We start from the raw sequence: 12183 nt of genomic DNA, 5'->3' as shown, positions 1-12183 counted from the left end.
ACTTGGCCAAAGTCAGTATCTTAAAAAAACCTGATATATTTAAACAGGTTTCACTGTTCACATTATATAAAGACTATTAGTACAAAAGTCAGCATCTTAATGGCCAATAAGTACATGGCAAGCTCAACATTACTCTTCATCAGAGAAACGTAAAACCACAGCACATCCAACAGAATGGATAGAATAAAAAAGACTGACAATGTCAAATGAGGAAGTTGCACAAACTGAAATTCTCCTGCTGCTGATGTGAGTGTAAACTGGTTCGGATACTTTGCCAAACTGTTTGGCAAAACAACTAAAGCTACATATATACCTACCCTATGACTCTACAAGTCCATTCCTAGCTACATGCCCCAAAGCAAAGAGTGCATATATTCACCAAAGACATTTATAAGAATGTTCAAAGCAGCTGTGTTGATGAAAGGCAAAAACTAGAAACAACCTGAATGTCAAAAGAAGAAGGAAGAAAGGAAGTACACAGGCATACCTCGCTTTATTGCACTTCACTTTATTGTGCTTGGCAGATATTGCGTTTTTTACAAATTGAAGGTCTGTGGCAACCCTGTGTTGAGCAAGTCTATACTGATGCCATTTTTCCAACAGCATTTGCTCACTTTGTGTCTCTGGATCACATTTTGGTAATTCTCTAAATATTTCAGACTCTTTCATTATTATTGTATTTGTTATGGTGACCTGTGATCAGTGATATTGATGTTAATATGACAACTCGCTAAAAGCTCCAATGATGGTTAGTTAGCTTTTTCAGCAATAAGTATTTTCAATTAAAATATGTACATTGTTTTTTAAACATAATGCTATTGCACACTTATTAGACTACAGTATAGTGTTAAACATAAATTGTATAGGCACTGGGAAACCAAAAAATTTGTGTGACTCACTTTATTGAGATACTCGCTTTATTGTGGTGGTCTGGAACCGAATCTGCAATATCTCCGAGGTATGCCTGTATAGTCATACAATGGATTAGTACAGAACGGTAAAAAAGAGAATGAATTGATACATGCAACAACATGGATGAATTGTAAAGGTATTATGTTGAGCCAAAGAAACCAGACCCAAAAAAGAGTATGTTCTATATGATATTATTTATATGAGTTCAAGAACAATAAAAAACTATAGTGACACATGTAAGAATAGTAGTTATTTCTGGGAGTTGGAAAGGACAGGTATTGACTGGGAAAGGAAACCTGGAGAGAAAGACAGGTCCTATTTTAATCTGAGTTATACCTATGTGACTGTATAAAAATGTAAAAATTCATCAAGCCAAAATTAAAGACTTGTGAATCTTATTTTACGTACATATTACATTTCTATAAGGAAAAAGGGATGAGCTATTAATAGAGAGAAAAGCAAAGTAATATACAGAGTGGTGATATATATATATATATATATATATATATAGGACTTATAACCAGAATATATAAAGACATCCAAGAAAATCAATAAGCAAAACATACACAACCCAATAAAAATGGGTAAAAGATTTCAATAGGTATTTTACAACAAAATATACAATACTCAATAAATACATAAAAGGCGCTTAACTTCATTAGTCAGAGAAATACAAATTAAAACCATAATGTAGTATCACTACACACTAACCAGAACGGTAAAAATAAAAAAGAAAGACCATACCAAATACTGGTAAGAATGCATGAAAACTGCATTCTCTCATTCACTATTGTACAGAATTCATTCAATTATCCTGGAATAACTTTGGAAAATTGACAATACCTAGTAGAGCTGAACACGCCTTATCAACACCCATATAGAAGAAATATCCATAACAAATATTATATAATAATAATAAATATTAACAGCATTTTAAAAAGTAACTATTGCAAAATCAAGGTTAGGCTATTATCCTTCCTAGTTCTGGAACTAGGAAATTTTTAAAAATCACGAATTATTTTGAGTGCAGCATTATCACATTAGATGCACTGCCGGCCTAAAAATTTATCATATTTAATATTTCAATAAATAACTGAGGCCAGAAACTTGAAATGGATAATATTTATAAACCTTTTTTCTCCCACAATTACCTACAGACTTCAATGCCATGAACCCCGCAGGGATAAACTAGAGAAAGACCTGGCTAAGCTTCACCTTTTTGCTGAGATTCATGTTCTCCATCTTAGCCTTCAGCAGCTTCATCTTATTCATAGTTATTGAATTTTCAATTATCTGTTGTCCAGAAGGAGAAGGCTCAATTTCCTCATCTTCATCAGCATGTAAATTATACACAGAACCACCACTGCAAAGAAAATGATAATTACTACTGAAATGTGCCTGAAACCTGCCCAATGACTAAGAACAGTCTATGTGTAATAGAAACTATAGATGCTAATGATAAAACAATAAATCTATACTGTCAATGTAAATTCAAGGCAAGTGTCTTTTAAAAATATATTTCTTATGAAAAAAATAAATGGAGATAAATATCATGACCTATCATTACTATTAATCTAGTACAGCCTCAGCTTTTCTGAAGTCAGTATAACAGAAGCGAATATCTTCTATATTTGGAAATGTAGCCATCCAGAGTAGCATAGATTTTAAAATGAAAAAAGACACCCTAGTCATCATACAAATTATAAACATGTAAAAGATTTCAATTACTGACCAATTACAATAACATTTATTCATACTTTAACATAATTATTATCCAGAGCCCCTTGTCTTTGCACAACTAATATAATAGCACTTATCACACTATCCTCATATTTATTCTCACATGTTTTTCCTACTTACTCCCCCATATGTAAGCAAGTTGAAAGCAGATATGAATATTAGTCTTTGGAGTTCCCATCGTGGTACAGTGGAAACAAATCCAACTAGGAACCATAAGTTTGTGGGTTCGATCCCTAGCCTCGCTCAGTGGGTTAAAGGATCTGGCATTGCCATGAGCTGTGGTGTATGTCACAGACAAGGCTCAGATGCCGTGTTGCTGTGGCTGTGGTGTAGGCTGGCAGCTATAGCTCTGATTAGGCCTGGGAACCTCCATATGCCGCAGGTGTGGCCCTAAAAAGACAAAAAAAAAAAAATTAGGCTTTATTCATTTTCAGTCTTAGCGCTTGGCACATATTTAAGAAATGTTTGCTGAACTGAATATAAACAATTAAAATTTCATTCAGCTTTTTTTCTCTTTTTTTGGCTGCATCTATGGTATACACAAGTTCTGAGGCTAAAGACAGAATCCATGCCACAGCAGAGACTTGAGCCACAGCAGTGACATCAGATGTTTAACCCTCTGAGCCACTAGGGAATCCCCATTTGGCTTTTTCAATAATGGAAAAATCAATGTTATACAAGCTCAGCATATTTTAAAAATGACTGAAATTATAAATAAAGCATATTAAGAACATGTATTAGTCACCATGTCCAGTTTACTATAGGTAAACTAAAGTATGTATCTATGATAAAGTAGTATGAGAATTAATAAGATTTCCTGTTCTATATGGTTATAAAAAATGGATTTTTTTTTCTTTTTAGGGCTACATGGGCAACATATGGAAGTTTCCAGGGGGGGTCAAATTGGAGCTGCAGCTGCTGGTCTATGCCACAGCCACAGCAATGCCAGACCTGAGCTGCATCTTTGACCTACACCATAGCTCATGGCAATACCCGATTGCCGACCCACTGATTGAGGCCAGGTATTGAATCCGTATCCTCATGGATACTGGCCAGATTCGTTTCCACTGTGCCACGACAGGAACTCGCTGATGACATTTTAAAATCATAGGTTAATTATATTGCACAGCAGCCATGGTTACCAGGAGGAAGAATGGTAGGAACTGGTCTCCATAACCAATACAGCCCCTAGTACTTGGCTCACGACTATCACTTCAATCTATTACAGATGCCTAGAGTACAATATGAAAACTGATACAAGGGACACAACACTAAACTAACACTGCTACCATCTACTAAATGTCTACGCTGCCAGACACTCTCCCCATATTATTTCTAATCCTCACAAAAACTATAGAAGGTGATATTATTAAGTGATTTTGTTCATGACAAGACAGCTAGTAAATAGTGCATGCAAGATTCAAATCCCCCCATCTGTCTGGGTCCAAAACCTATTTTTTTTTTTTTTGGTCTTTTTTGGACTGCACCTGCAGCATATGGAAGTTCCCAGAATAGGGGTCAAATCAGAGCTGTAGCTGCTGGCCTAAGCCACAGCCACAGCCACAGCCACACAGGATCCGAGACACATCTGTGATCTACACCACAGCTCACGGCAACGCTGGATCCTTAACCCACTGAGCAAGGCCAGGGATCGAACCCGAAACCTCATCATTCCTAGTCGGATTCGTTAACCACTGAGCCACAACAGGAACTTCCAAAACCTATTCTTTATGCTCTTTCTTATTGCTTACCCAGACACCAAACAACAGACTTACTGTGTCAATGCTTATGTATCCAAACAAGTGACAAAACCTAGAGTATGTGAAGGTTCTTGTCTTGAAGTTAACTGTACCTGAAAAGCGTTGAGTGAAGATTTCTGCCAGTTCACCCTTGAAATTGGAATGACTCAAGTATACTCTATTCTCGGTTACCTTAAAATATTTTAACTTCAAATACTTCTCTGTTATATCCAGTGACACTTTAAATTTACCCATATTGAATACTAAAGGAAGTTCCTGACTGAAACTTATCATAAAAAACAGCTCCTTTACTGTTTTCCCATAGAGAATTATGTGTGTGTGTCTTATTTTACTAGCCAATGTTTACCAAGGAACATGTTTACCAATTGTGAATTAATTAAACCATGTCTGATAACAGTAGCTAAAGAAATGTGTCCAAAGAAAATAAACTTCTTTAAAGACTACTTCTTCAGCAAGAACAATTACCAGAGGAGTTGTGAACACTGAAAGCAACATGAATAGTCAATTCAAAAAATAAGGCAAGTGATCTGCAGCAGTTTTCCTTGGCTTTTGATGGATCAACATGAGCCACTGATACTGTTCAGTTGTTTTTGTTTATTCAGGGCATCCATACCAAATTTGAAGTGACTGAAGAGCTAGCCCCTTTGTGGTTGTATAGTTTTCATGAAATGACTATGGGAAAGAATCTTTTCAAGTAAGTTCTAAAACATTAATTCAGTGTAACTTGAAGCAAAATCTGCTATATAATTGATGGAGTAAAAATATGTGTAGAACAGAAAAAAGCTTTATTGAACATATTTACAAAGCTAATGAAAATGCAAGGCATTTAAAGCTGTATCATTCATCAACAGGTATTCTGCAGTAAACATTTGAATCTATCAGTTATCACTGAACCAGTAGTATCAATGATAAACTTCATTTGTCTCACAGACTTAACCATCAGTTCAGTGCCATGGTGGTAGCAGTTTTATTGTGATTTTTTTAAACTTGGCACTGACATTGAATTTTTCTGATTGAGAAGAATCACTCAACCACTAATATCCAATGCTGAATGTCTTCGGAAATTAGTTTTTGCTGTGGACTTTATAATGTTCCTTAATGAATTCCACCTAAAATTACAAGGCAAAACAGTACATATAAGAGAAACTTACACTATAGAGTTGACTACTAGCATTATTGACAACTAGCATTATTTGAAATCACCCATAACAGCATGCTTTCAAAAGTTAAAAACAAAACAAGATCTCCATTTCTACACAAATCTGAAACAGACATACTTTCTGAACTCAAATTCTATTCCCAGCAGTGTTTTCCTACCTCTTTGAAAGTTAAAGGAAATTTCCACATTTCAAAATCGACTAAATGTGCACTGGGAAGCTCCATCTATCTTCAATTGGAGGTGATTAATCTACAACGTAATGATTTGCTAAAGGAAAACAGCAAGAGAAGACCAACAGAATTCTATAAATGCCTTCCAAGTGATGAATATGCTTAATTAAAATCATATATGCTCATGGACTACAGTACCTAACTGTGTGAAAAGAATTCCATACATAAAATCTCATTAGGGATCAATATTAACAGATAAACTTTTGCAGCTGATTCTACAAATTTGATAGGCAACACTAGATTCCAGTCCCAATTAAGTAAACTACTGCACCCACAAAAAAGAATTCTTCTCATTAGTTGACCTGAATCATACACACACACACAATCTTCTTACATTTTGAATTTTTCTGTAAAAATTCTGCGAAAATTTTTCTCTTGTATGTAAGTCTTACATGGTATCCTTGGTTTTATCTCTTGGCCTAAAAACCCTAAAATACTTACTCTTTAGCCATGTACAGAAAAAAATTGTGCCCATGTCGTAGAGTAACAAAGCCTCTCCTAGAAGAGGCAAGACATGGTATGACCAGAAAAAGTTTTCTGCTCCCCTTTATCATCCACCCTGTCTTTTGTCCAATTTGGGTAGGTGAATAGAAAAATCAAACAAAAATTACTTCAAGAGGAACATTAATATGGTTTTAATTAAAATACATGGTGACATTCAGATTATATCTCAAATACAAATAGAAGTGGAATGGGGAAAATTTGGGATAAATGGAGTAAAGGACATTTCAAGCAAAGGAAAAATGATGTTCAAAAAGATGACATAATAAAGGAGACCTGAAAAACAGGTTGTAAAGGGCCTTGCATGCTAAGCTTTAGGAAAGGAGAGCCAAAAGAGGATGTCCTAAGAAAGAAAACCGAAACAATAGTAAGCAGGCACATGGAGAAACTGGTATAAAGAATTCTGTTCATGGCGTAAGTGAAAGACATTGCATTAAAGCTGCAGCCCCCATTGCTCCCTCTTCTCTACTTCCAGCCCGTGCATTTAAGGCACATTTGCAGTGCTAACCAGAACCTGAAATATTAGAGCCAACAGTCAATGCCCATTTGTCACAGTCTGCTCTCTGGCCACAAAGAATGAGTATTATCTCTCTTCCACATAACACTCTGTGGTGGGCAGAGTTATAAAGGAATCCCCATGATTCCCAATTCCTGGAGCTCACATCCTGTGTATTCTCCCAGCCTTGAGTGTGGGTATGACCAATGACTTGATTCTATCCAACAGAACAAGAAAATAAAGGGATTTTTCAGATGTAATTTAGGCCCCAAATCAGCTGATTTAGAGTTAATCAAAAGGGCAGTTTCTACCCAATAGCCAGCAAAAAACCAGAGCCCTCAATCATACAAGCGTCAGGAAACAAATTATGCCAAAAACATGAATAAGCTTGAAAGTAGATTCTCTTCCCCAGTCAAACCTCCAGGTAAGGGTGTATCTTCGCTAACACTTTGACTGCAGCTCTGTAGGACCTCAAGTAGAGCAACTGGCTAATGTATGCCTTGACTTCTAACCACAAACATGGATCTCCAGATTACAAATTATTTTTTCTATGAATGGTATTGCCACTAGGTTTGTATACTGTGGAATTAAATTTAGTTACCTGCAATATTTTTCTTTCCTTTTTCTGCCTATCTATTCTTCTTTTAAAGTTGCTTTTTCTCAGAGGTTATCCCTAACTTCCCACCTTTCAAGCAAAATGAAACTTTTCCAGAGATGTTGATGTCTTTTTATAGTAACTGCCAACATTATATCATAGATACTATTTATAGCAGATTGCTTGCTCCATGAAGGGAGGGACAATAACCTTTGCTTAATGTAGAAACTGACTATAAAAGTTCAGTAAATGTTTAGTGACTTAAAGTGAAAGGAGGAAAGAATCACAGTAAGGCAGAGTGCACAGAAACATCAAAGGTTACCTTGTCCAATTTACTAATTGTTCTATTGCCTAGCTAAGTACCTTTTAAGTTGTTTCCTTCTGATTTTAGAATATAGCAAACCCTTCTCATTAACAGAGCAGGAAAACAGACTAGAGAAGTAAACAGATTTATTTACCTTTAAGCAGAAGAGTTAAATTTTGGAAAAAAAGAACAATTTTAGGTTTAACCCTTTCTATTATGCCACAGTTGTATAATAACATACTATTATAACAAGAAACTATAATCTAGTTTCATAAAGTGATAGAAATAAATCTTTTTATGAAAAATTCTACTCCATAAAGAAATTTTAGCTTTAGAAATTACGCATCAATTATATGAAGGATGATTTCAGAATTATCTAACTGGGGTGGGGTGAGGGAGAATGAATAAAATTTAGTTAGTCTTGTGAATATAATAAGATTATTTTGGAGTTCTTATCATGGTGCAGTGGAAACGAATCCAACTAGGAACCATGAGGGTGCGGGTTCGATCCCTGGCCTTGTTCAGCGGGTTAAGGATCCGGCGTTGTTGTGAGCTATGGTGTAGGTTGCAGACGCAGCTCAGATCCCGCGTTGCTGTGGCTGTGGTGCAGGCTGGCAGCAACAGGTCCAATGAGACCCCTAGCCTGGGAACCTCCATGTGCCATGGGTGCGGCCCTAAAAAGACAAAAAAAAAAAAAAAGAGAGAGAGAGATTATTTTGACAACACAAGGTAAATATAAGGTTTATGATGTGTCATACATTCTCCTTTTCTGAGAGAGACATGCAAATAAAAACCTACTTACCTTAAAGATTCAGATAATGGTGTTAAAGTGCCATCTCCCCTATCCACTACACGAAAGAAATTCAATTGATCTCCTTCTCGATATACCAAAAACGTAACTTGTTTGTTGCAGGAGGTCTTCTCCCAGCCCTCATCTCGACTGGAATCCATGTATTCAGCCATCTCCCTAAGTGGATCTTCCATAGGAACTACAAATAGAAAAATTGATAAACACGCTTTCAATTTATATTAAGTTTTATGCATCTTGGTACACTGGCAGGATATAATGTGCCCAATCTGAACAATCCTATGCCTACTACTATATATATATATATGTCCTTCAAATAAGTTTGTTTTTTTATAGTCAATGCAGCATTCCCTACGTTGTATTAATATGAAATAAATGAAATGATTATGTTGTTAAGTACAAAGACAGAGTTTAACCAAACACATGAGGTTTTTCGTGCACCACTAGAGTATATATTTGTTAATTCTATGACATAATTGTCTATGACTATTTTCTCTTTACACCTTCTGCTCCCTATATTTTCCAGTATTGGTTCCAACAAGCAATATACCACTTACTTTTTTGGGGGGGACCTACACACACAGTATGCAAAACTCCTGAGTCAGGCATCCAACCTGTGCCACCAGTAGTAACAACACTGGATCCTTAACCACTAGGCCAGCAGGGAACTTGTGGCATCAGTGCAGTGGCTTGGGGCACTGTTGTGGCATGGTTTGATACCTTGCCCAGTAACTTGCCAATCCATGGGAGAGGCTTTATATATTTATATTTATATTTATATTTATATTTATTTATTTTTGTCTTTTTAGGGCAGCACCCATGGCATATGGAGGTTCCCAGGCTAGGGGTCTAATCGGAGCTGTAGCTGCTGGCCTACACCACAGCCACAGCAATGCCAGAACCTTAACCCACTGAGCAAGGCCAGGGATCAAACCCACGTCCTCATGGATGCCCTCACTGAACCATGATGGGAACTCCCATATATATTTTTAATTTTTTATATATACATAATAAATAATATATATATATATCTGAATTTGGGATAGAATATGATGGAAAATAATATGAGAAAAAGAATGTATATGTATAAATGGGTCATTTTGCTGTACAGCAGAAATTGGCACAACCTTGTAAATCAACTATACTTTAATAAGAGAAAAAAGAAAAACAAAAACAAAACAAAAAAACAAATTAGGTCTCTCCAAAGACATTTTCATGTCAAGCTGCAGAAATATTTGCTCTCTTCTAAAAGAGGCAACAACTTCTCAAACTTCATAGCTTTTATTCAAGGAGATTATTTATTAACAGAATCATAATACTATAGTACACTTTAAAAATGTACAGCAAAAACAAAAATTAAACTCTAAAATAATGAGGTAAAAATATTAGTGATGTTCTCATATCCTAAACTGAATACCACCACTACTAAAACAAAAAGTTTTAGAAACAGAGCAAGATTTAGCTTGTTTTACAGAACTCCTTGGAGGTTTTGAGAGACTCCTTCATAGGCACAAAATGGGTAAATATTAAACATTTTTAAAACAAATTCTTGCCATTTTAAGTTAATGCTACACTTTCCACATTACATTAATAAAAAAGAGAAACAATGCTAGAGACATTATTAAAACCACATGAAAGTTTTATTTAAATCAACAGCGTGTGCCTTACTTAGGGAGCCAATGGTACTGAATATGTATATGTACCTATGAGTATGTATGCACACACCTTTTCCTAATAGAAAAATCATTTAGATTTCATCAGGTATAAAACGTGTGCACAGGAGTTCCTTTGCAGCACAGCAGTTTAAGGGTCTGGAGTTGTCATGGAAGTGGCTTGGGTCACTGCTATGGCTCGGGTTCAATCCCTGGCCCAAGAACTTCTATATGCCACAGGTGTGACTAAAAAAAAACTACATGCATAGTGTAGGATAAAACAGAGCTTTAGGAAGGAAAGTATTTTCTATGTTGTTTGGATAATGGTTAATTCAAAAACAATTTTAAAAGATAAATATTACTGGAATGCACATGTTAAAGGTATTTTCTAAACCATAATTTTCAAGTAAGACTAAAGAAATTTTAAAAAAATAAGCTTTCTTAAAAACAATATGGAGAAGTTCTAGACCTAGGTATAGTTTATCTTTTTCACAAAACAATTCAAGGATGTAAGGTAGAGAAGAGCAAGCTTTTAATTTTAAAAGTTGGTTAAAGGAAAAATTATTTAAAAATTAACTTAAAATATCAAAAGAGGAGTTCCTGCTGTGGCACAGTAGGTTAAGAAGTCAACTGCAGCACCTTGGTTTGCTGCAGAGGTGCAGGTTCGATCCCTGGCCTGGCTCAGTGGGTTAAAGGATCTGGTGTTGCCACATGCACACTATAGGTCACTCAGATTCAATACCTGGCCCAGGAACTTCCATATGTTGTGGGTACACCCATTAAAAAAAAAATCAAAAGGACAAGTTCCAGGTGCTGATTTTTCAATTTACAAACAAGACACATGAAGCTGTGGGAAAAAAAGCATTACAAAGCTTCAACTACCAAAGGGTATATATATAAAATATATACATATTTTAAAACTCAGAATCTATGATATTTACACTCTTCCTCAAAAATATAATTTTAGTCCCAGTAAGAAAAATAGATGTTCTGATTAAACACTCCTGTTTAAAGCCAACACTATACACAAATAACAAATTTTGGAAAATATAATACAAAGGAATTTATATGTCATTAAACATTACATAATTCTTTTTGTTTGTTTTTTTAGGGCTGCACCTGCAGCATATGTAAATTCTCAGACTAGGGGTCAAATCAGAGCTGTAGCTGCCGGCCTATACCCCAGCCACACCAGATCCAAGTCACATCTGTGACCTACACCACAGCTCACAGATCCTTAATCCAACGTGCAAGGCTAGGGATCGAACCTCCGTCCTCATGGATACTAGTCGGGTTCATTACCACTAAGACACAACTTTGGGAGCTCTAAACATTACATAATTCCATCTTATCATAATGGCTCAATAAACGGATTAGGATTCTTGCACAACCGTGAGAATCAGTGCCATAAACATCACCTTATATCACATGGGATCATTTCATAAGTCTAACTAGTAGAATGTCCCTGAGATTAAGAGTCTAGTTAATCAGCTCTAACATTATTATCTTTATTTATTCTAACTTACCCCAAACAGTTCAACAGTCAAAGTAACATATCTCACACAATCCTCTTGAAATAGCTAGGAAAAAGAGTGATAACCCTATTTTCTAATCAAAACTATGGAGTTGTGGAAGAAGTATAAGCCATCAGTGGTATCAATACTTGACCGTCAATTTTCTGGCTAGTGAATAATACAAAGACCTTCCCCAAAATGAGGCCCACAGAGCAGGACTGCTCTGAGAAATCTAAGGATGCCTCTGCTTTATGGCGATGCCTGAGACATAACTGATCCTGAACTAGGCACAAACATGAATTCCCAATTCTTCCCATGCTTAGAATTTTCTTGGTAATCAAGTCTCTGCTCACATCAACTTTTCCAAGGACCTTCCACAACTGTCCTCTTACTACCTTACTTCCACAGACATTGCCATGCTACCCTATTCCCTTCATAGCACTTACAACTGCTTAAAATAACATCAATTCTTTACTTGTTTTTTTGTGGGCACTGTCATGAAGCAGGAACTT

At 35.9% G+C, this 12183-nt stretch overlaps 1 protein-coding gene across 14 annotated transcripts in view; it reads right to left on the bottom strand.

Moving 5' to 3' along the window:
* ZFAND4 (zinc finger AN1-type containing 4) overlaps window positions 1-12183 on the bottom strand; it is a 70464-nt gene that overhangs the window by 21675 nt on the left and 36606 nt on the right. For 8 of the 14 annotated variants that reach the window (XR_014825492.1, XR_014825493.1, XR_014825494.1 and 5 more), the window contains 2 exons: window positions 8500-8686; window positions 2128-2275 (listed from right to left, as the gene is read on the bottom strand). Coding sequence is in view for 10 of the 14 variants with exons in the window: in NM_001302672.1 (NP_001289601.1) it covers window positions 2128-2275; window positions 8500-8686 (335 nt within the window). In the remaining 4 variants the exon portion in view is untranslated. Of the gene's footprint in view, window positions 1-899; window positions 965-2112; window positions 2276-8499; window positions 8687-12183 lie in introns of all 14 variants that reach the window. The other 6 variants (XM_084992571.1, XM_084992570.1, XM_084992573.1 and 3 more) reach the window with 3 other exon arrangements.

Source organism: Sus scrofa, chromosome 14, assembly GCF_054392235.1.
Source record: "Sus scrofa isolate SSC_HxYL_T2T_F1_AM1 chromosome 14, Sscrofa_HxYL_maternal_Yorkshire_Landrace_v2.0, whole genome shotgun sequence".
Classification (NCBI taxonomy): Eukaryota; Metazoa; Chordata; class Mammalia; order Artiodactyla; family Suidae; genus Sus; species Sus scrofa.
This window is presented reverse-complemented; position numbering and strand designations above follow the sequence as displayed.